Here is a 25,569-nt window from a genome sequence, read left to right as displayed (position 1 = left end):
TCAGACTGATAAGGGGTGGCAGGGAGAAGGAAGGAAGCAAAGGAGGAGGAGGAGCCCGAGGGTTGGGGGATGGTAGGAGACAGCTCGAGGGCTAAGGAAGGGGAGGAGACAGCAAGGGCTAACAAAATTGGGAGAATTCAATGTTCATGCCCACCGGATGCAGGCTCCCCAAGCGGAATATGAGGTGCTGTTCCTCCAATTTCCAGTGTTGCTCACTCTGGCAATGGAGGAGACCCAGGACAGAGAGGTCGGATTGGGAATGGGAGGGGAGAGTTGAAGTGCTGAGCCACCGGGAGGTCAGGTAGGTTCTTGCGGACTGAGCGGAGGTGTTCGGCGAAACGATCGCCCAACCTCCGCTTAGTCTCACCGATGTAGATCAGCTGACATCTAGAGCAGCGGATGCAGTAGATGAGGTTGGAGGAGATACAGGTGAACCTCTGTCGCACCTGGAACGACTGCTTGGGTCCTTGAATGGAGTCGAGGGGGGGAGGTAAAGGGACAAGTGCTGCATCTCTTGCGGTTGCAACGGAAAGTGCCCTGGGAGAGGGTGGTACGGGAGGGAAGGGAAGAATTGACAAGGGAGTTGCGGAGGGAGCGGTCTTTGCGGAAGGCAGACATGGGGGGAGATGGGAAGATGTGGCGAGTGGTGGGGTCACGTTGGAGGTGGCGGAAATGACGGAGGATTATTTGTTGTATGTGACGGCTGGTGGGGTGAAATGTGAGGACTAGGGGGACTCTGCCCTTGTTGCGAGTGCGGGGATGGGGAGAGAGTGTTGCCGGGTATGGAAGAGACCCTGGTGCGAGCCTCATCCATGGTGGAGGAGGGGAATCCCCGTTCCCTGAAGAATTAGGACATTTCAGATGCCCTGGTGTGGAACGCCTCATCCTGGGTGCGGATGCGGCGTAGGCGGAGGAATTGGGAGTGAGGGATGGCCCTTACAGGAGGCAGGGTGGGAAGAAGTGTACTTGGCCTCAGTGACTTACACAGTCATTTTAACACGACAGCTGCTGTTCCTTCATGTACTTAGAATGATCATTTGGGCAAATTCTGAGACTTGTGAAAGGACTCGAGTTTATTGGCACAGAGCAGAAATGAGTTTACTACCCGTAAAATGATATAGACATGTGATATACTTCAGACAAGAATACTTCTCGGAAGACCAGAGAACACGAGATATAAAAACACCAAATTAACTTGGGAATTGGCAGCCAGAATGATCCGTGCGTCTCAAGTTAACTGCAGAAATCCACATGATTTTGATAACTTCTATTTTTTTAATAATTATAATTCTCGAGTTACAATAATGAACACATTGCTTACAATTTTCTTCATATGTTTTATATTCAAAACAAAGAGACTTTTTTTCCTGATCATTCAAAGAAACAATATGAAAGAATGTCATATATAAGGTGCCATTGGTCACTCACAGATGTGCACCCATTTTCGAGAAAAAGCTGGTGACACCTTATGGTCTAACAGTCGTAAGCAGTCTTAACCCTTTAAACACCTGTCCAGCCTTTGTTCCAAAAGTTCAGTGTTGGTATTTTCTGAGCTGTTGAAATTATAATGCAAAACACGGCTTTCCCGAAGTTTGTTTATCAGAAGCATGCTCAGGTCAGCAGAAACAAGGAACTGCAGATGCTGGTTTACACAAAAGGCCACAAATCTCTGGAGAACATGAATAGGTGACATTTCGGGGCCGGGACTCTTCTTCAGTCTGCAGAAGCGTCACCTATCCATGTTCTCCAGAGATGCTGCCTGACCCAGCACTTACTCCAGCATTTTGTTTCCTTTTACATGCGCAGGTCTGCTTCATTTACAGGCATTCCAACAATGACTATCTCTCGACGGTATTTTGTAGGCAGCTCAGTGCCAAAGTTTGAAAGGCCACTTTAAAAAAAATGCCAGTCCCTTAGTTCCTCCTCAGCGCTTCCAAACTGCTGTGTTATTATAGTCATTATACATGTTTTAAGAGCAAACGGTAATCAGCACATCCAAATCCGATCATTAACAATCTATCTAATTTCTGACCGAATAGTGTTTGTATAGCTCAATGATCAAAATTATTTTTGCAAATAAATTCAAATAAATAAGATTTGTTTCGTAAAAAAAAAATTGTAAACATGAGGTGAAGAAAATATCTTTTCTAGGATGAAAATAGACCAGGTTGTTTAATGCTGTTTAATAGAAACCATTGCATGCATGATTTAAAAATGGACTTATGTTTACTTATAGTAGGAGATTTTGGCACTTATAAATAATTTGCAATAATGTGGCGAGCAACACAACACAAAAGCTTTTCGCAGTACCTCGGCACACATAACAATACACTAAACTAAATTCTTCACCTCTTACAAAACTATATGTTTTTGTACCATTGAGGTTGTTTTGCAAGTTCCATTCACAGAAGGAAATTGCAAGGCTTAAGGTTTAGTTTAGTTTAGAGATACAGCGCGGAAACAGGACCTTCGGCCCACTGAGTCCGCACCGACCAGCGATCCCCGCACACTAGCTCTATCCTGCAGAGTTGGTACAATTTACAATTTTACCAAAGCCAAATAACCTACAAAACTGTATATCTTTGGAGTGTGGGAGGAGACCAGAGCACCAGGAGTAAACCCACGCAGTCATGGGGAGAACGTAAAACTCCGTACAGATAGCACCCGTATCAGGATCGAACAAGGGTCGCTGGTGGTGCAAGGCAGCAACTACACCACTGCACCACAGTGCCGCCTCCGTCAGGTGGGCTGAAGTTGGTATTGGGAGTTATTGCACCTCTTTTATAGAGACCCCGCACAACCTCAAAGGGCCAACCAGCCTGGCTGAGTAAAAACACAAAGCGCTGGAGTAGCGCAGTGGGTTAGGCAGCATCTGTGGAGGGAATAGGGGGATGATTGGGATTTATTCACTGGAATTTAGAAGGATGAGAGGGAATCTCATAGAAACTTATAAAAGAACTGGAAAAGCTAGATGCAGGAAAAATGTTCCCAATGTTGGAGGAGTCCAGAACCAGGGGCCACAGTTTAAGAATAAAGGGGAGGCCATTTAAAACTGAGATGAGAAAAAAAAACTTTTTCACCCAGAGAGTTGTGAATTTGTGGAATTCTCTGCCACAGAGGGCAGTGGAGGCCAAATCACTGGATGAATTTAAGAGAGAGTTAGATAGAGCTCTAGAGGCTAGCGGAATCAAGGGATACGGGGAGAAGGCAGGCACGGGTTATTGATTGTGGATGATCAGCCATGATCACAATGAATGGCGGTGCTGGCTCGCAGGGCCGAAAGTCCTCCTCCTGCACCTATGTTCTATGTTTCTATGACGTTTTGGGTTCCAATATAGTTGACCTTCCTTTCATATCAAGGGCAGCATTCGGCAGCAAGCGAGTCATAAAAAGGACTGTTCTTACTTAATGCAGCCATCACATTTAACAGCAACGTTTTGCCACATTTCTACCATCATAAAATCCCACATCTACCTTTGCGATGGAAATGCTTACATAGTAACAGTATATAATAGTGAGGGAATAAAGAACTAAGTACCAATCTTAAAATCAGACCCACATCCTTGTTGGAAACACATCTCCGGTTACAATTGTGGAATTCTCTTCCATATAGTTCTACCTATGAAACTGAAAGATATTTGTCAGCCTAGTTGTACAGAAAGCGAGCATTGCCACTTTCATTTCACTGCACATCTCGTATGTGTATGTGACAAATAAACTTGACTTGACTTGAGATGGATATGGATGTAACAGGACTGAGGGACTGAATGGGCCTGTCCCACTTAGGTGATTTTTTAGGCAACCACAGGCGACTAGTTTGTCGCCACATGTTTGCCGATGGTCGCCGGGATTAGTCCCCTCAGTCGCGCAAAAAAGTCGTAGTGTCCTTCTGGCCGTCGCTAAATTTTCAACATGTTGCAAAATTTTTGCCGACAGTGTTTGACGCCAATGAGCATAGTTTGACTTCTCCTGACGTGGGTGCTGTCGTATGTTGTCACCAGGGTGACATAGGTTGTCGCTGGTTTTTCGGTGACTATGACAGTCGCCAGCAGTTGCCTAGAAAATCGCCATTACTCCTATTTCAATATAATCTTTATCTTGCTTAGATTACACCCTGCTGCAGGAACTGACACTGCAGCATCTCCTTGAGAGGGAGAGAAGAGTGTCAAAGACAACATAATATTTACTTTGGCAGTTTCCATTCTAAATGTGGACACACTAAAGCTCACATACACCACATACATGTAACCTGTGATTAGAGTATGAAGCAGATACACTAATTAGTTCATAACTTCTAAGAGCAAAATGGGGTGATTTGACCCATCAAGTCTATTCCACCATTCAATCATGGCTGACCTATCTTTCCATCTCAACCCCATTTTCCTGCCTTCTCCCCATAAACTCTTAGTTAACCCCTTTAAAAAGAGTTAGTTTTGATTTCCCAACATGGATGGACAATCTGGCAGGATATCCATATACAAATATGTGCACAGAAGATGTAGAGTGTTGCTTATTGAGAACAGAGTAATGTCCCTTAAAGTAGTGATCCATGGATATCCCCTACTTGTCTTCTGCTTTCACCGACATTCTGACCATCGTCCCTTTGGTCCTTTCAGTTCCAGGTGGTTTCTCTCCTGGAGTTTGGAGAAATTATGACAAGGAAAACATTTGTTTGGAGACAAATTTACATGGATGGGACAGGTTTGGAGGGATATGGAGCAAAACGCAGGCAGGTGGGACCAGTGTAGCTGGGACATGTTGGCCAGTATGGGCAAGTTGGGCCAAAGGGCCCGTTTCCATGCGGTATGACTCTACGACGATGAGACACATCTCGAGTACATGAGCACAAGAAATTAAGATCAGGACTACGCTACCAGGTCCTTCAAACCTGCCCACTATTCCATATGAACATGGCTGATCCATACTGACCTCAAATCTTCATCTGTGCAAGTTCCCTTTAAGCCTCAATCGCTGAATCTTACTAATATTAATGGATCTGCATAAATATATCAAAAGATCAGGCTGCCATCACCTTTGGAGGGCAGAAAATTAAAGAGATTCACTACCATCTGAAAGAAAACATTTCTAAGTTTTTCAGTTTTAAATGATCATCCCTTTGTGTTGTAGTTACAACCCCTTGTTCGTGACTCTTTGTTACAAACAGAAACTCAGTGATACAAACTCCATTTTGAAAACAGCACTATTTCAGAAAACTATATATTAAATCTTGCACAATTATTCCTTATATCTTTCTATATGTGCAAATTATAAAATACGTTTTACTCTTGATAAAGATTCATGAGAAGACAATCTAATATTAAATACAATTTTTTTTTAAGACTATAATCCGATACTGTGCAAAATGTAAAACAAAGGCACTTTAAGCAGCCGGGTTTTAGTCACAATGGAACCTCTTCCAGATGACTATCATCCGATGTCTTTGGCTGAACCATTCGGGGTGAGATGATGGAAGTGTTCTGAAGCCATTCTTCAGAGAGTTTTCCACTCTCAAGCTCCATGTAACCAAATATCTCACTTTCCAATGTTTGTGTCTGTGACAAGGAATGTAAAGAATGTGTTGTATCATCGATCGATGTTGTCAATGTCTTCCAGTTTGGTAAAGGTACACTTGACCGGTCTATCCCGCTGTAAGGGCTCAATGGTATGCCATCTTCTATAAGGGGCAGTTCTGTCACTAGCTCAATGCGCTGAACATTGTGTACATGTGACAGTCTGTTTTGGGTTGATGCCGAGTTGCCATTTGGAATGGTGAGTTTGACATTTCCTTCAAACTCCTGACCAGATAGACTGGTTTCCCATAACTCTGACGCCGCCTGCTTATGTCTGGGTCCGTTGGACGTTGGGCGTGCATCATCCATTGGAATACGTTGGCTATCGCTGGGCGTTGGATCACCGACTCCAACTCCGGAGCGTGTGGAAACAACGGTCACCACGTCAGGCTTTGGCACGACTGAAGAATTCCCTGGTGCGGTCCACTTGCCAAAACGGCTCCACACCACAGGGCGCAGCTTGTCCAGTTGCCGCCCACGCTGGGTCGGAGTAGGGAACATGGTGCCTTGAAAGACTCGGTACAGGTACCTGCGATAAATGTTTTCAGAGAGAGTGATAAACAACAAACTGCACGGTGCCAAAATGGAAAGTAGAGCAAAGAAGAGGAACATCTCAAATTTAGTTTAGTTTGCAGATACAGCGCCCACCGTCCTCGGCAACCGGTGATCCCCGCGCACTAACAATATCCAACACACAGCAGGGAAAATTTAGAATTTTTTACCAAGACAATTATCCTACAAACCTGTATGTCTTTGGAGTGTGGGAGGAAACCTGAGCTCCCGGGGTAAACCAACGCTTCCGGGGTTACGTCCGTGTCTGCGTGTCCCTAGAGAGAGAACACGCGGTGTCCACGGGGACTGGGGAGGCCTTCTGTGAACGCTGGTCACCGCAGGAGGTCGAATGTATTATCGATAAAAATGTTCATATTTTAATGTGATAACTTTCTTTGTAAAATGCCAATATAGGCATTCTTTGATCGTGGTACTACTTTGTATTTTTGTTTGTTCTGAATAAAATCATTTTGTATGGAAAAAATAAAAGAGGGTAAACAAATGCGGATGGGGGGGGGGGGGGGGGAATTTGTGGTGTCCAGGGGGACTCTAGAGGCCTTCTGTGAACGTTGCTCGCTGCGGGAGGTCGTGTACAGCTGATGAGGATGACGTTATTTTTAAATTAAATGACTGTTGTTTTGTAAACTGCCACAAAGGCAGTTTTGATCGTATTACCCTTATGTATGTTTGTGTTTTCTGAAAAATTGGATTTGCATATACAGGTGCACAACCTTTTATCCGGTGTTCCAGCAACCGAAAAACTCCGAAAACCGGACATTTTTTCCAGGATGTCGTCTGCACACCAAAGCTCGCGTTTGGCGCCAAACTTGACCCGAAACGACCCACGGTCAACCCAGGTCTGTACTACTGTAGCGGCTGCCTCCTCCCCGGAGACCGGGGAGACACTTAAACATCTGTAAATCATTGCTTAAATGTTAGTCAGTTAGTTTGGAGGGCTTTTATGTGAAGGGGGGGTTGAAGGGGTAAACTTTAATTCTTAGTCCCCTACCTGGTCGGAGAGGCGGGGAGCGGTTAATGCCTTACCGGGTCGCCGAGCAGTAAGCTCCGCAGCGCTGTGGCCGCCAACTCCCAGCTGGGGCTGCGGGCGGCGCCGGTTGTAGCTCCGACCCCGGCAACTCTACCCCTGGCTGCGAGGCGCTCCAAATCCAGCACTGCCCCGCGACCGGACGCCCGCAGCCCCAGCTCCGCAAATGTTGGGAGTCGGCGGCGTCGCAGCGCTGGGATACCAGCGGGAAGCGGGCAATGCCTTACCGGGTCGCTGTGCGGTAAGCTCCAGGGCGCTGAGGCCGCCTTCTCCCAACGTTCGCGGAGCTGGGGGCTCCGGGCGTCCGACCGCGGGCGGCGCTGGATTTGGAGCGCCTCGCAGCCAGGGGTCGAGTTGCCGGGGTCGGAGCTACAACCGGCGCCGCCCGCGGCCGGACGGAGCCCCCAGCTCCGCGATGTTGGGAGTCGCCGACCAGGTAGGTAGGGGACTAAGAATTAAAGTTTCCCCCTTCACCCACCACCACCACATAAAATCCATCCAAACTAACTGACTAACATTTATGCAATGATTTACAATGATTCCCCGGTCTCCGGGGAGGAGGCAGTCGCTCCAGACTTTTCAAGCCGCCCGCGCTACCTACCTAATCTACGCTAAAAATCTTCCATTCGGAAATCCGAAAATGTCCGAAATCCGACAAGTGTCTGGTCCCAAGGCTTCCGGATAAAAGGTTGTGCACCTGTACATTTTTTTTAAAACCAACACAGGACACGGGGTCAACATACAAACTTCGTACAGACCAGCACTCGTAGTCATGAATGAACCTGGGACTCTGGCGCTGTAAGGCAGCAACTCTACCGCTGTGCCACCGGGACACCCCCATTGGGAGAACTTGGCAGCACTCGGCATCCTGAATGTCCATGTAGTCAGCATGTCGAAAGGGTCACAAGCGTGATGCAGACAAGGGGCGCAGCGGTAGAGTTGCTGCCTCACAACGCCAGAGACCTGGGTTCGATCCTGACTACAGGTGCTGTCCGTGCGGAGTTTGTATGGTCTCCCCGTGACCGGCCTGTGTTTTCCTCGGGATCTCCAATTTCCACCCGGACTTCCAAAGATGTACAGGTTTGTAGGCTAATTGGTTTGGTAAATTTGTGAATTGTCCCTAGTGTGTGTGGTGTTAATGTGCGGGGATCGCTGGTTGGTGCAGACTCGGTGGGCTGAAGGGTCTGTTTCCGCGCTGTATCTCTGAACTAAACAAAATTAATCTAAACCAGTAATTACCTCCCCAACTCCGGCCCCTTCTCTGCTGGAGCCAGAGAGTTTCTAGCCTCTAGTTTCTTGTTTACTGCAGGAAGATATTGCCAATTCAATAGATAAATCAGACAAATAAATCTATGAGCTAAGTTTTGCGAATTAAATATTCCGTGATGTGCAATATAATATTGCACCAGTGTGTTGGACACGCTCCTGAATATTTAGTTTACTTTAGTATCGATATACAGCATGGAAACAGCCCCTTCAACCCACTGTGCCGACCAGCGATCCCTGCACACTAACACTATCCTACACACACTAGGGACAATTTACGATTTTACCAAGCAGCTTAGCCTACAAACCTGTGCGTCTTTAGAGTGTGGGAGGAAACCGGAGCTCCCGAAGAAAACCCACACTGGTCACGGTGTTTGGCCCAACTTAAGGGGCTGTCCCACCTGGGCGACCTAATCTTCGAGTTTAGAAGAGTGTCTTTGACCTTCAAACTCACAGCACAGTCGACACGTGGTCTTAGGAGGCCCTATGAGGTCGCTGGAACTCTCCTTCATGCTCAAGGGATGTTCCCGGATAATCGTGGCCTCAGCTAGGTCGCGGAAAATTTTTCAGCATGTTGAAAATTTTTCTGTGAGTAGATTTTGGTCGGCATGGGTCTTTTTGAACTCATAGTGCAGTGGAGTGTGGTGCCTATTTAGTTACAGGCAGTCGAGGGCAGCTGTACGCAATCTCCTCCGCTAACCGGGCATTTTGATTGGCTCATTGGAGTTTTCAGGACCAAGGAAAACCTACTGGTAGGTAAAATGCCCGCTAAACTTTATTATACTTCTTAAAAGTGTCTCCACTCCTTCTCCCCCCATTCTCTCCCCTTCTTTCCCACTCCCCCCCCCCCCCCCCCACCACATGCTGAAGCTGGCCGCAGGTGTGGGCGCAGGCAGAGAGAGAAGAGAGAGAGAGAGAGAGCGCAATGGATGAATAGGCAGGCAGGCAAAGTAAAGAAATATATGTATGTGTGTGTGTGTGTGAGTGAATGTTTGTGTGTGTGTGTGTTTGTGTGTGTGTGTGTGTGTGTGTGTGTGTGTGTGTGTGTGTGTGTGTGTGTGTGTGTGTGTGTGTGTGTGTGTGTGTGTGTGCGGTCGGTTGATCCAGCTCGCGGTTTCAACGCGGTCGGTCTATCCATCTCGAGACTTTCCAAGCGAGTGCCCTCGAGCTTGAAGGTCGAAGACACTCTTCTTAACTCACGGGTTAGGTCGCCCAAGTGGGACAGGTCCTTTACCCACACCGGCCAACAAGTCCCAGCTACGCTAGTCTCACCTGCCTGCGTGTGGTCTATATCACCTGCAAACCTGCCCTATCCTTGTACCTGTCTAACTGTTTCTTGGACGTTGGGATAGTCCCAGCCTCAACTGCCTCCTCTGGCACCTTGTTCCATACACCCAGCAGATGTAGACTTGATGGGCCGAATGGCCTAATTCTGCTCCCATCAATTATGAACATGAACATGAGTAATTACTTGGAAGGTTTTGCAGATGGGACCTGGGAATTGGGAGACATCTAAATAGTTCTGGCATAGACACGATGGGCTATAGGGTGTGCTTCTGTGTGATCTGGCCATATCTTGTCCCCCAGTGAGCAGCATTCCAGCACTGGGGCTGGACAGCTTGTCCAGCTGAAAGCTATGATAAATGCTTCTGTGCAAATGGTTGCTGCAAGGTCTACAGGAATGATTTGGGTTGGCTCCTATGGTACGGAGACGAGGGATGATATTTTAGCAACATGCATGTATCTGGTATTGCCCAGAGTCATACAGTGTTTAGTTTAATCTAGTTTAGAGATACAGCACGAATACAGGCACATCGGCTCAATGGGTCCACACCAACCAGCGATACCTGTACACTAATACGTGTACACTAATAAGTACGCGTAGTCAGGATCGAATCTGGGTCTCTGGTGCTGTAAGGCAGAAAATCCACTGCTGCCCCACTGTGCCTCACCAACGTACTACACTCTTGATAAGTTGGACATATCATGCGAATTATTTTTTAAATTTAAAGCCTCACATAAATTGCAGGATAAGCTTGACATTTGCTTCCATCAGAAGTAAAAAAATCACATTAATTGTGATTAAAACATTCAACCTTAAAATATCGCTGTTAAATCATGTCTGTGAATTATTTCACTTTAAAAATGTACCTTCTTTTCTCAGCTCCCATTCCTTGGTGTACCACAGTTCATTGGTCTAATCTTGTAGGTGACTACACAAAAGGGCACCAAGTGTGGGAGTTATGCCCCTGTCCCACTTAGGAAACCTCTGGAGACTTTGCGCCCCACCCAAGGTTTATTAGAGAAATGCAGGATAGATGTTTAGATTCAAAAATTGAAGTTTGAAACCGCACGGAAGCTACAATTGGGCAAACTAACTAATTATATGTTTTTAATTTCAGGTCATCCAACGGGGTAAGATTATTTTATATTTGTTTCAGAATGCTTCAATCTATGATAACTGAAATTTTCATTCAGTTCTCTTAATTTTTAAGAAGGTTATGGGCTTTTGACTGTCCACGATCACAGCTTTTTTGTTATGTCCATAGAAAATCAATAGGGAACAAGATGCTAATTTCCGAGTATGAAAATGGCCATAACTTTTTTATTACTTGAGATATGAAAGTGAATTAGGTGTCAAATTAAACATTGTTATGCTTTATCTGATGGGATTAATTTTTTAAATCTCAAAATTTTGTAACATTGCTTGTCTACAATGCATATGGTCAACAGCACGACCCAATTCCATGAGGACTGCACCCAATCTGTGCCACTCCGAGTGCTTATTTAAATTACCTGGGTAGTAAGGCTGTCATTGGAGTAAGAACACAAATCAGATAGAACTTTGGATCCACCATCAACCTCTGCATCGTCCAGTAGGGATTGGATGGAGGGTAGCATTTAGGACAAGCTGCATTGTAGCTCAGTGCGACGGTAAAGAAAAGAACGACGCTGAAGGCAATGGAGGTGACGTGCATCCAAGTCTGGAAACATAAAGGAATACTGACCATCAGGGGGCGACGTTTGCATTACTGAGTTATCTCGCTCCAGAGCCAAAGACAATTGACAGATAAATGATCATTAGCAGACTCATGGAAAGGAAACACATTGGCAATTAATAGAAACATAGACAATAGGTGCAGGAGTAGGCCATTCGGCCCTTCGAGCCTGCACCGCCATTCAATATGATCATGGCTGATCATCCAACTCAGTATCCTGTACCTGCCTTCTCTCCATACCCCGTGATCCCCTTAGCCACAAGGGCCACATCTAACTCCCTCTTAAATATAGCCAATGAACTGGCCTCAACTACCTTCTGTGGCAGAGAATTCCAGAGATTTACCATTCTCGGTGTGAAAACTGTGTAATGGAGCATTGAACGAAAAATCTAAAGAGCGAGCTCCATTTTGTAGAAGTCTCCTTTCTACTTTAATTCGTGCTAACATTGTGCTAACAGGGTGACCATGAAGGAGGAACAAGGTGAGAGGACATGGGTAGGAAGGAACAGCAGATACTGGTTTAAACCGAAGATAGACATAAAATGGTGGAGTAACTCAGCGGGACAGGCAGCATCTCTGGAGGGAAGGAATGGGTGACGTTTCGGGTCGAGACCCTTCGTCAGACTGAGTGTCAGGGGAAGGGGAGATACAGAGATGGGGAAGTGTGAGGTGTGAGAATGGGACATCAAAGGGGGTGGAGATCAAGGAAAATGTAGAATAGATCATTGTTAGCTCGGAGAAGGTAACAACAAAGCAAACAGAGATAACATTTAATCGGGACAGTCAGACTCGTCGGAGAACTGGGAAGTGGGAGGGATAGGAGGGAGTGAAGGCAAGAGTTATTTGAAGTTAGCGAAGTCAATATTCACACCGCTGAATATATGAGGAGCTGTTCCTCCAATTTGCGCTGGGCCTCACTCTAATGATTGGAGGAGGTCCAGGACAGAAAGGTCAGTGTGGGGAATGGGAAGGGGAGTTAAAGTGTTTAGCAACCGGACATGGAACAAGTTGTCGATGGGATGGAACTTGCAATGATTAGGATAGTGAGGCGTTTAGAAACATAGAAACATAGAAATTAGGTGCAGGAGTAGGCCATTCGGCCCTTCGAGCCTGCACCGCCATTCGATATGATCATGGCTGATCATCCAACTCAGTATCCCGTACCTGCCTTCTCTCCATACCCCCTGATCCCTTTAGCCACAAGGGCCACATCTAACTCCCCCTTAAATATAGCCAATGAACTGGCCTCAACTACCCTCTGTGGCAGAGAGTTCCAGAGATTCACCACTCTCTGTGTGAAAAAAGTTCTTCTCATCTTGGTTTTAAAGGATTTCCCCCTTATCCTTAAGCTGTGACCCCTTGTCCTGGACTTCCCTAACATCGGGAACAATCTTCCTGCATCTAGCCTGTCCAACCCCTTAAGAATTTTGTAAGTTTCTATAAGATCCCCCCTCAATCTCCTAAACTCTAGAGAGTATAAACCAAGTCTATCCAGTCTTTCTTCATAAGACAGTCCTGACATCCCAGGAATCAGTCTGGTGAACCGTCTCTGCACTCCCTCTATGGCAATAATGTCCTTCCTCAGATTTGGAGACCAAAACTGTATGCAATACTCCAGGTGTGGTCTCACCAAGACCCTGTACTGAGTTTGGTGCTCAGGGTTAAAATTAAGGAAGTTTGACCACAATTTACGAACAATACATATGGGTAGCTAGGCTAGACAAATGCAAAAGAATCGTGCAGGTAAATCACAACTCCTTACCCATGTTTTAGTTTCAATGCAGAGGTGCATTATGATCGTGAACAGGGCCAGCGTAGTTATAGGCGTTCCCCAAGTAAATACATCAACATCCGAATCCTGGTAAGCCTACAAGAGTGAAACCAAGAAAATGGTTCATAGCTGTGCTTCACACTTGCTCAAATGTATTTCAGTTTACTTTGATGGTATATATTAAAAAAAAGACCATACCAGATATGGAAAGAAGAAGCAGACAAGGCTTTGGTAGAGAGCATCAACCATGTTCATCCAGAACATGTATGGCTTGTATTCCTGGAAGAACAAGGCAATTGAAAGCCATCAGGAGATGTTTCCCAACCCAAAACATAATCTGTTCATTTGCCCCATAGACCCACCTGGTTCCTCCAGCACTCTGCTCTTTGTTCAAGGCAATTGAACAAGTTGGTTTCATGCAGAAGCGCTTGGAGCAGAATTAGGCCATTCGGCCCATCAAGTCTACTCCGCCATTCAATCATGGCTGATCTATCTCTTCTTCGTAGCCCTTCTCCCCATAACCTCTGACATAATCTCCGTACTAATCAAGAATCCGTCAATCTCATGCAGTGACAGGGAGAACATGCAAACTCCACACGGGCAGAAATGGAGGTCGAGATCAAACTTGGGTTGATGGAGCAGTGAGGCAGCAGCTCCACTAACTACACCATTGTAGGCCAGACCAGTAAAGATGGTGGAATTTTCGCCCTAAAAGTTGAGTGTTCTCATCCTTTTGCAATGACTTTTACCTAACATTAAAACAATAGTTTTTTAAATTCCAGCATTCATCAGATTAACCGACCTTTAATCAGCCAACAACTGGGTTATATATGGTTTGGGAACTGCTCCATTCAGGATGGCGAGAAATTGCAGCGAATTGTGGGCGCAGCCCAGACCATCCCACAAACCAACCTCCCTCCCATTTATTCCATTTATACCTTTCGCTGTCTTGGCAAGGCCAGCAGCATAATCAAGGATGAGTCCCACCCTGGCCACTACCTTTCTCCCCTCTCCCAAAGGGCAAAAGGTATAGAAGTGTGAAAATGCACATCTCCAGATTCAGGGACAGTTTCTTCCCAGTTGATATCAGGCAACTGGTACACATGACAATAAACAAAACTAGACTGAAAAATATATGCACAAAATGCTGGAGTAACTCAGCGGATCAGCCAGCATCTCTGGAGAAAAGGAAAGGGGAGCATCTCCAGAGATGCTGCTTGACCCGCTAAGTTACTCCAGCATTTTGTGCCTATCTTCTTGTATTATCTAAGCCATTATCTTACCTCAGATTGCTGCCCGCTTTTATACAGGTGCGGTAAGGCCACCAAGGTTTCTGCTGAAACATCTTTATCGAGTATCCCAGTGATGAGTTGGGGCACAGATGAAAACAGAAGGTTGAAGAAGATAAGGTACCACTGGTCGATCATTGTCGAACCCGAAAATCCACAGAAGAACTGATACCAGAAAAGAAGGGCAACAAACATCTGAAAAAAAATAAAATGTGTCAAAGCCAATCTTGTGATTTGTGCTTGTTGGGTGTAGTAATAAACTGCCGACACGAGGTAACTGAGTCAGCAGAAGTCTCACCTTTGGGAAATTAAATCACGGTTACAGTTTCTGAAGAAAATATAATTTATTTTTGAAAGCAGAATGGAGATGTTAAAATAGCAACAATTACACATTATAAGGTTTTATAGGAATAGCAAAGTGCAAGTGATGATAACTAAAATTATATTTGGGGCATTTTGTTATATTGCCTCTGTGATGTGTGATGTTTATATGAAAGCAGGTTGTACGATTGCAAGGAGAAGCAGACTGGCAAGGCGACTGACAGCCGCACTCAGTCAGAGGAGCATGAAGATGAATCGTGGTTTTGAGAATCAAAGGACACAAAAGGGACTGTGCCAACTCCTGTATCTGCACATCAGTGGGTCATTACGGAGAGCTGTAATGCAGCTAATGAATGTGTCTGTTTTTCATTCATGTGATGCGAGTGTGCGTCAGTGACAAGGCTAGCATTTATCCTGACTCGCACCTGCCTTTGAACCTAGTCGCCTGGCCAGGTTATTTTGCAGGAATTGAAGCATCACACGCAATGACAATTAAATGTATCTTGTATCTTGTATCTTGCAAGCCAGACTGGGCAAGGGGCAGCGGATATCCGTACCAAAGGACATCCACAAATTAGTTTTTAATGACAATCTCTTAGATTCATGATCACCACTGATTTATTTATTTCAATGTTAGTTTCCCCAGCAGTCATGGTGGGATTCACATTTAAGCATCCATGTCAACAAGTTCAAGTTATTGCACTGGATAAATAATAGCATACATTTTGAAACATTTGTTAATTCAATAATTTAAGAAAGGTAAATGACCTGAGAGAGGGTGGGACAAGTCTATATGCTATCGGTCACTGTGCTGCAGGAAGCAACGGGATTGTACTGGAGAGTTTCACTTGGATGTTGCATGGATCGGATGACCTTAATTAGAGTCATATAGAAACACAGAAACATAGAAAATAGGTGCAGGAGTAGGCCATTCGGCCCTTCGAGATATTAGATATTATTATGTTTTAGAGGCTTTTAGGCATCACATCAACAAGCAAGGAATAGAAACATAAATGCAGGCAAATGGGATTAGTGTAGATGAGCATAAAGGTTGGCTTAATAGAGTTGTGTAGCATGGAAATATGCCCGTTGGCCCAACTTGTCCATGCCACGTCTAAGGCTTTAACATCGGGAGAAGAATACAGATCAGGGGAGAGACAAGACTTTGCCTTCCATCACAGTGAGGAGGTGTTTGGAAATTCACTGTGATGGATGTTTGTGTAATTTGTGTTAATTGTGTGTCTTGTTTTTTTTCCTTGTTCGTATGACTGCAGAAACAAAATTTTGTTTGAACTTAGGTTCAAATGACAATAAACGGTATTGTATTGTATTGTATTGTAAGGAAGTCCCATTTGCCCGTGCTTGCTCCATATCCCTCTCAACCTTTCCTTTCCATGTACCTTTTCAAGTGTAATTTAAATGTTGCTATTTTACCTGCCTCAACTATCTCCTCTGGCAGCCCATTCCTTATATCCACCACCCCCTGAGTGAAAATATTGCCATTTAGGTTCCTATTAAATCATTCCCCTCTCACTTTAAACCAATGTCCTCTGGTTCTTATCGGTGAGACCAAGCGGAGGTTGGGCGATCGTTTCGCCGAACACCTCCGCTCGGTCCGCAATAACCAAGTGACCTCCCGGTGGCTGTGCACTTCAACTCCCCCTGTAAATCCGTCTCCGACCTCTCTGTCCTGTTTCTCCTCCATGTTCGTATGACTGCAGAAACCGAATTTTGGAGGAACAGCAGGTTCAAATTCCGTTTGGGGAGTCTGTACCCCGGGGTATTGAACATCGAATTCTCCCATTTTGCCCGTCCTTGCTGTCTCCTATCCCTCCTCAGCCCCCCTGCTGTCTCCTCCCATCCCCCAGCCTTCGGGCTACTCCTCCTTTTCCCTTTCTTGTCCCCACCCACCCCCGCCCCCGATCAGTCTGAAGAAGGGTTTCGGCCCGAAACGTTGCCTATTTCCTTCGGTCCATATGAAATGCACCCACTGAGTTTCTCCACCTTAAACCAATGTAACCTCCTCTGGTTCTTGATTCCCTTACCCTGTGTAAAAGACTCTGTCCATTCACAGAGCCCATTTCTGTGCTGCCTGACTCCATTACTCTGAATTTGAGACGCACTCTATGGTCGTGAGGTCTGGGTGTTGTGGATTGCAAAAATAGAGGGAGGATTTTGGGAAACAGAGTCAACAATGGCCTTTCATCAGAGTTGAAGAAGGTTCTTGACCTGGCATGTCTACTGTTGCTCAGTCAGTTGCAACTTGACCTGCTGAGTATCTCCAACATTCCCTGTGTTTGGTTTGGATCATCACATTAACCCTCTCCACATTATGATTGCATTATGAAATAAGTTTAAACTAAAACTTTTCCTTTAACCACCTATCACTTGCCAAGGTTGTCCTGCCTTCACCTTTTTTCCAGCTTTCTCCCCCCTCCCCCCCTACTACCATCAGTCTGAAGAATCGTCCCAAGCCAAAACATTGCCTATCCCTGTTCTCCAGAGATGCAGCCTGACCTGCTGAGTTAATCCAGCACAACAAAGGTTCAGCATCCACCATTCTCCATTAAAAGTAATACACAATTTCACCTTCTTGAAAAAGGTTTGCAGGTACACAGAATTTATCTGGGACCGAGGGACAGACTCACACGTTGAGGAAAACATTCGCTGAAGGTATTGTGGAACAATTGGTTAACACTTGGGATTGTTAACCGAGCGAAGATTTTGCCACGTTGCATATGGAAAGAAAACTTAGGTGAAGTGTTGCAAATTGAAACGTACAGTTCCCACATTTAACCTGTAAGGTCAGGAACATGGGCTTGGGACCAACACAGCTGGAAAATAGCTGGGACATGCCCATGGGCATCCCGCAGAAAATTACAATAAACTGGAAGAGGTTAGGAGAGAAGGTTTTTTTTTTAAAGAGTCATATGAGTGTGGTATTTTAGAATTTATCATTAATGGCTAGAAAACTAAAAATAAAAATCTCAACTGAGACAGAAACTGTGGAAATCTGAAACAGTGGAAAAAAACATTGCTGATGCCACCGTTCCAATGCAAATTCAAAAGAGTGACATCTCCAAGGGATGAAACTATTTGTGAAATGTTGTTTATTTAACACATCAAATGCTAACCAACTTGGACTGTGCTAGTGAGGTCAAAGGGCTTTTTGGTTCGTTTAGAGATACCTGTACAGTGCGGAAACAGGCTCTTCGGCCCACCGGGTCCGCGCTGACCAGTGATCCCCGCACACTAACGTCACCCCACACACAATAAAGGGACAATTTACTCGTACACCAAGCCAATTAAACTACAAACCTGTACGTCTTTGGAGTATGGGAGAAAACCGAAGATCTTGGAGAAAATCTATGCAGGTCACAGGGAGAATTCACAAATTTGACCCCGTACAGACAGCACCTGTAGTCGGGGTCGAATTTGGGTCTCCGGCGCTGCAAGCACTGTAAGGCAGGAACTCTACCGCTGCGCCATCGTTCCGCCCTTTTGGATCGCGAAAAAAATACATGTGAATGTTGGGAAACAGAGTTAATGCTCGTCTTCCATCAGAATTGATGAACGGTTATTGACTTGAAATGCTGGAGGTTTTTTTAACCGAAGATAGACACAAAATGCTGGATTAATTCAGCGGGACAGGCAGCATCTCTGGAGAGAAGGAATGGGTGACGTTTCGGGTCGAAACCCTACTTCAGACTGAGAGTCGGGGGAAAAGAAAACAAGAGTTTAGAGACGAGGATGTAGAGAGATATAGAACAAATGAATGAAAGATATGCAAAGTAATAATGTGCAAAGTAATAAACATCCAGCATGCAGAGTTAACTGCAGTTACTCCAGCATTTTGTGTCGCTGTGTACTATCACTGTATTCTCATTTAATTTCTTGTATATCCTTGTAGGAGATGGATTTTAATTATTCATAGTGTCTGTCATGGATTCAATCAGTGTGGAAACAGGCCCTTTGGCACAACAAGTCCACGCTAACCAACGTGTCCCATCTACACTTGTCCCACCTGTCTGTATTTGTCCCATATGCCTCTAAACCTATCCAATCCAATCCATGTACCTGTCCAAATGATTTTTACATGTTACGATAGCACCTGCCTCAACTACCTCCTCCGGCAGCTCGTTCCGTACACCCACCTCACTTTGAGTAAAAAAGTTACCCCTCTGGTTCCATTTAAATCTTTCTCCCTCACTTAAAGTCTTATTAATCCACTCTTGGAACTTTTGGAGACATCATGCACGCAGTTGAGCTGCTCCCTCCAGGAGTATCTGGGACTATTATACGGCTGGTGCAGTTACAATTCAATGTTATGTGTGCCTACTATTCACTGAAGTTGTTGAGTATGTCACTGGCGATACAGTGGGTGGCAGTCTCCCTATTGTGTCACAAATGCTGGTCCAAATCCCACTCCAGAGACCTGAACACAGAACTCAGTGAAGGGCATGAAGGTGCAGCGGTAGCTCTGCTGCCTTACAGCGCCAGAGACCCGAGTTCGATCCTGACTACAGGCGTTATCTGTACGGCGTTTGTGCGTTCTCCCCTGAACCTGTGTAGGTTTTCGCCGAGATCTTCCACACTCCAAAGACCTACGGGTTTGTATGTTAATTGGCCTGGTAGAAATGTAAACTTGTCCCTAGTGCGTGCAGGTTAGTATTAATATGCGGGGATCGCTGGTCGTGGCAGACTCGGTGGGCCGAAGGGCCTGTTTCCACGCTGTATCTCTAAACTAAACTAGACTGAAAACGCCTGGGTGATATTCTGCTATGCCTCTGTAGGAGGTGCCATCCTTTGGGTGTAATACTAACCAAAGCCCCATCTGCACTCTCAGGTTGGATGTAAATGATCAACAGTGCCCATTAAAGGGGAAGCAGGGAATGGTCCTCCTGTCAATAGTTACCTCCCTGCCAATAGTTCTCACTGAAGCAAGAACTAAACAGATGATCTGGTTGTTATTACAGTTATTTATTGGACCATCTGCATGTGAAATGACTGGCTTGGTTCCAGCAATGATTAGTCAACCGCAATTCTTGTCTGCAAAAGGCTTTGGGTGATAATGGGAGATGGCAATCCGTTTTTTTATAATCTATTACATTTGCGTGGATAAATTAAACTTCATTATTTTCATACCTCCTTGGCCAGCATGAAATCCTTATTATAACACCTTACAATGTCACTGACAAGCTGATAAAAGTTGGAATTGAGATTACATTGCAGAAACTCACCCTACTTTACCTTGTGTACATTCAGATTCTGATTGTTAAATACAAAATATAGTGCTGAGATTCATGCTGACTATGTATTATACTAGACTAAGTGGGACCCGTTGGGTCCCAGCATCACACGGGACGGCTGGTCACCAACGCAATATTTCACCTCTCCACCAATTCCAATATTGCTCGCCAGTGGTGGGGGGGGGGGGGCTTTCTGTTGCGTTAATATAGGTGTTGCGAGCCGAAGGTACTGGTTTCCAGAGGGCTAGTATAGATATTGTGGGCCGAATGGATTCTTGGGCTGGCAGCCAACTGTTGCAACGATTTTGAAAGCCAAGCCAAGGGAAACAATTTGGCTGCAGCCACCCGACAACCAAAATTCATTTTGTGAACACAAACTTTTTTAAAAATGCGAGGCAAACAATTGGGCAACAGCCAACTGACAACCAAAATTCATTTTGTGAACACAAACTTTAAATAAAGGCAAACAATTTGGCAGCAGCCACATCGAGGGGACTCACCGTGGAGTAGACGTGCGTTCAGTGTTATTCACAGCTCAGAGAGCCGTGACCCTCTCGCTTCCTGGGCCTGGTAGAGACTGAGTGAGGCACGACACTTCTGGGTTTTATAGTCCCTCCCTCTACCCCCTGCCGCCTGCGGGGGCAGCAGAGGGAATGGGGAATTTTTTTAAAACATTAATCTCTTTGATTTTTCATTGATGGGAAAAATACTCTGGTCCCGGAAGGCGGAGGGGGGCTCTGAGCGAGGTGGCCAAAAATGACGGCCGTAGGTGGCGGCGTTCTCTCGGAAATCGCAGCACAGTGGGCCAAAAGCGGTCAAGATCAGACTTTTAGTAATATAGATACACTGATGATAGCAGGGAAGGGAGATGGGGGGGGGGGGGGGGGGGGGGGGGGGCTATATTGATGTGCAAGTTGTTGAGGAATGACGGTGGGAAGGGGTTATGGGGGAGATGGGATGGGTGGGGATGTTTTGTAGAGATGACCTAAAATTGGAGAATTCAATGTTTATACCATTGGGTTGGAGGCTACCCTTGGAGGTGCTCTTTCTTCCGTTTGCTCGGAGGCCCAGGACAGAAAGGTCAGTATAGGAATGGGAAGAGGAGTTAGCAACCAAGAGTTCCTGCAGGCTTTGGCAGACTTGCTCTATATAGAAGCTGGGATGTAATGTTAAAATTGTACAAGGCATTGGTGAGACCAATTCTGGAGTATGGTGTACAATTTTGGTCGCCCAATTATAGGAAGGATGTCAACAAAATAGAGAGAGTACAGAGGAGATTTACTGGAATGTTGCCTGGATTTCAGCAACTAAGTTACAGAGAAAGGTTGAACAAGTTAGGTCTTTATTCTCTGGAGCGCAGAAGGTTAAGGGGGGACTTGATAGAGGTCTTTAAAATGATGAGAGGGATAGACAGAGTTGATGTGGACAAGCTTTTCCCTTTGAGAATAGGGAAGATTCAAACAAGAGGACATGACTTCAGAATTAAGGGACAGAAGTTTAGGGGTAATATGAGGGGGAACTTCTTTACTTAGAGAGTGGTAGCGGTGTGGAATGAGCTTCCAGTAGAAGTGGTGGAGGCAGGTACATTGGTATCATTTAAAAATAAATTGGATAGGCATATGGATGAGAAGGGAATGGAGGGTTATGGTATGAGTGCAGGCAGGTGGGACTAAGGGGAAAAAAAGTTGTTCGGCACGGACTTGTAGGGCCGAGATGGCCTGTTTCCGTGCTGTAATTGTTATATGGTTATATGGTTATATAGGATACACTGCTGATACTCATGCTCGCTAACCATAATATGTACTGTTATGTAATGACAATAAAGGATACTTTACTTACTTACTTCTAAACAGTATACACTGCTGATACCTGTGTATCTGGGGAGGGATGAAGTGTTCAAAGGCAATGTACAAATCTATTAATAACACCGACGGTGAATATTACGCTGAAAGGCAGGCGACAGAAAATAACTCACCGCATTTTTATAGAAGAAATAAAGCACCATGTTTGCCAGCCGGGAGTAACACCAATGACCGTGGACCAGCAAGAGCTTCTGTAAATGTCGAAACCGTGCGATCGCGAAGTCACTCGCCATTGCAGCCTGGTGAAGCACGAGAAAATATTTACACAAAGATTCCCTGCAATCGTTACACACTCAACCGTTGTAAAATGAACATCATGGAACCAGGAACAAAGGGCAGTAAAACCATGGATTATGTGGAGATGGACACAAAGCGTTGGAGTATCTTCAGTGGGTCAGGCAGCATCTCTGGAGAAAAGGAATAGGCTCCATTCTTACTCCCCCTCCCCCTATTCGTTACAAGGACAGAGTCCCCCTTGTCCTCACCTTCCACCCCATCAGCCGTCACATTTTTAAAGAATGATGCCGCCTCACCCTCTGAGTATCTCCAGCATTTTTTGTCTATTTTTGAATTTTACATCATCTGTATTTCCTTCTTAAACTTTTTGTCTACAGTTCCTTCTTACACATGGATTATATGGAGCCATTAACCAAACAAGGCAAACAAGAGGTGATAACGAAGGGATACAATGGTGTGCAAACAGAGGAACCAGGAGGCCGACTAGGGTGGAGGAGGGGGGAAGATAGGGAATGTAGGGGTTACTTGAAATTAGAGAAATCAACGTTCATAGTGCTGGGTTGTATGCCCATGACTGTGCTTTGCAGATCAGGGAAACGCCTTGAGGTGTCAAGAGGGGAGTCAATGGCAGAATATTCAGACTAGTTTATTGTCATGTGTACCGAGGTACAGTGAAAAGCTTTTGTTGCTTTTCGGGAGATGCAGCGAGACCTGGGTGTCATGGTACACCAGTCATTGAAAGTAGGCACACAAAAAAGCTGGAGAAACTCAGCGGGTGCAGCAGCATCTATGGAGCGAAGGAAATAGGCAACGTTTCGGCCCGAAACGTTGCCTATTTCCTTCGCTCCATAGATGCTGCTGCACCCGCTGAGTTTCTCCAGCTTTTTTGTGTAACCTTCGATTCTCCAGCATCTGCAGTTCCCTCTTAAACATTGAAAGTAGGCATGCAGGTGCAGCAGGCAGTGAAGAAAGCGAATGGTATGTTAGCTTTCATAGCAAAAGGATTTGAGTATAGGAGCAGGGAGGTTCTACTGCTGTTGTACAGGGTCTTGGTGAGACCAAACCTGGAGTATTGCGTACAGTTTTGGTCTCCAAATCTGAGGAAGGACATTATTGCCATAGAGGGAGTGCAGAGAAGGTTCACCAGACTGATTCCTGGGATGTCAGGACTGTCTTATGAAGAAAGACTGGATAGACTTGGTTTATACTCTCTAGAATTTAGGAGATTGAGAGGGGATCTGATAGAAACTTACAACATTCTTAAGGGGTTGGACAGGTTAGATGCAGGAAGTTTGCTCCCGATGTTGGGGAAGTCCAGGACAAGGGGTCACAGCTTAAGGATAAGGGGGAAATCCTTTAAAACCGAGATGAGAAGAACTTTTTTCACACAGAGAGTGGTGAATCTCTGGAACTCTCTGCCGCAGAGGGTAGTTGAGGCCAGTTCATTGGCTATATTTAAGAGGGTTAGATGTGGCCCTTGAGGCTAAGGGGATCAGAGGGTATGGAGAGAAGGCAGGTACGGGATACTGAGTTGGATGATCAGCCATGATCATATTGAATGGTGGTGCAGGCTCGAAGGGCCGAATGGCCTACTCCTGCACCTAATTTCTATGTTTCTATGTTTCTAACCCGTCAGCGGAAAGACAAGAAACTATTACAATCGAGCTATTCACAGTGTACAGATACATGATAAGGGAATAACGTCTAGTGCAAGATAAAGCCAGTAAAGTCCAAACAAAGATAGACCGAGGGTCACCAATGAAGTAGATAGTAGTTCAGCACTGCTCTCTTGTTCCGGTAGGATGGTTCAGTTGCCTGATAACAGCTGGGAAGTAACTGTCCCTGAATCTGGAGGTGTGCGTTTTCACACTTCTATACCTTTTGCCCGATGGGAGAGGGAGAAGAGGGAATGGCCAGGATGCCATTGATTATTCGCCCTTGATTATGCTGCTGGCCTTGTCGGGGCAGCGTGAGGTGTAAATGGAGTCAGTGGAAGGGAGGTTGGTTTGTGTGATGGTCTGGGCTGCCGTCCACAATTCTCGGCAATTTCTTGAGGTCTTGGATGAAGCTGTTCCCAAACCAAGCTGTGATGCATGCAGAGTCCGTCCGACCTGCGTGCATGGCCACAGTATTTGTGAAGCTCTTGCAGATTGAGCTTGTGGATTCAACAATAGGAGATGCCCTTGATCATGGTGTGGAGCACCGGCTTGAAACTATTGTCACAGCTCACAGCTCACAGCTCGGAAAAATGTTCCCGATGTTGGGGGAGTTCAGAACCAGGGGTCATGGTTTCAGAATAAGGGGTAGGCCGTTTAGGACTGAGATGAGGAAAAACATGCACACCCAGAGAGTTGTGAATCTGTGGAATTCTCTGCCACAGAAGGCAGTGGAGGCCAATTCACTGGATGTTTTCAAGAGAGAGTTAGATTTAGTTCTTAGTGCTAAAGGAATTAAGGGATATGTGGGAAAAAGCAGGAACTGGGTACTGATTTTAGATGATCAGCCATGATTATATTGAATGGCTCGAGGAGCTGAATGGTCTTACAAGGGATACGGGGAACTGATTTTAGATGATCAGTCATGATCATATTGAATGGCGGTGCTGGCTCAAAGGTCCGAATGGCCTACTTCGGCACGTATTTCTCCGTGTTTCTATGTTTCTGGTAAGATGGAGTGGTTTGGGCAGCAGATAGTGGTCAACCAGAGGACATAGCATCTGGAGTAACAGAGTGGCTAAAGGCAGCCACTTTGCGCATTACTGAGCGAGATAGATTTTTTTCCAACAATTATGGAATCGCCAATAATAGCTTTGTTGTTATGGATATGAATTCAAAAACTCACGATAGACACAAAATGCTGGAGTAACTCAGCGGGACTGGCAGCATCTCCGGAGAGAAGGAATGGGTGACGTTTCGGGTCGCGACCCTTCTTCAGACTGATGGCGTTAAAAACTCACCGACTGCTGAAGTGGGATTTGAACTCATACGTCCTGTTCATTACTTCAGGTCTCTGGTTATGGCTCCAGAGCAATAGCTATTACACCACTATTCCCGACAAACACTAATGATGCTTGAATGCCTGCTTAAAAATCACATTAAGCAGGGCTTTTCAAAGGGTTTATTAATATAAACCCACTCACGACAATACATCACGCAACCCAGGCAGATGAAAAACAGCTCATTACAAAATGACTGCTTCACTAACACTGTCGTTTGCCAGTATGGAAATATCATATCAGGTCGCCTGACTTACTCTGCTGAATGAAATCATATTTAAGTTCTGACATGTTAATTAAACTGTCAATGAGTAGATGCATTGAGATTGCTGAGGTGTACATATTATACTTTAATTATTTTTGCCAGGCAAGAATTTTTTTAAGTGTGTGGGAATCCTGAAGGATGGATTAAT

At 45.3% G+C, this 25,569-nt stretch overlaps 1 protein-coding gene across 5 annotated transcripts in view; it reads right to left on the bottom strand.

Moving 5' to 3' along the window:
* Nucleotides 1-906: 906 nt before the first annotated feature.
* The window catches only part of atp10a (ATPase phospholipid transporting 10A), a 448,633-nt gene continuing 423,970 nt past the window's right edge, over nt 907-25,569 (bottom strand). For 2 of the 5 annotated variants that reach the window (XM_055636513.1, XM_055636514.1), the window contains exons 18-23: nt 22,038-22,163; nt 14,487-14,687; nt 13,402-13,482; nt 13,195-13,299; nt 11,230-11,417; nt 960-6,099 (exon numbers count right to left, since the gene is read on the bottom strand). In XM_055636513.1, coding sequence (XP_055492488.1) covers nt 5,400-6,099; nt 11,230-11,417; nt 13,195-13,299; nt 13,402-13,482; nt 14,487-14,687; nt 22,038-22,163 — 1,401 coding nt within the window. In that variant the 3' untranslated portion in view covers nt 960-5,399. Of the gene's footprint in view, nt 6,100-11,229; nt 11,418-13,172; nt 13,483-14,486; nt 14,688-22,037; nt 22,164-25,569 lie in introns of those variants that run through there. The other 3 variants (XM_055636516.1, XM_055636515.1, XM_055636517.1) reach the window with 3 other exon arrangements.

This window comes from Leucoraja erinacea, chromosome 6, assembly GCF_028641065.1.
Source record: "Leucoraja erinacea ecotype New England chromosome 6, Leri_hhj_1, whole genome shotgun sequence".
NCBI lineage: Eukaryota > Metazoa > Chordata > Chondrichthyes > Rajiformes > Rajidae > Leucoraja > Leucoraja erinaceus.
The sequence above is the reverse complement of the archived record's forward strand: the minus strand, read 5'-3'. Positions and strand labels throughout refer to the sequence as shown.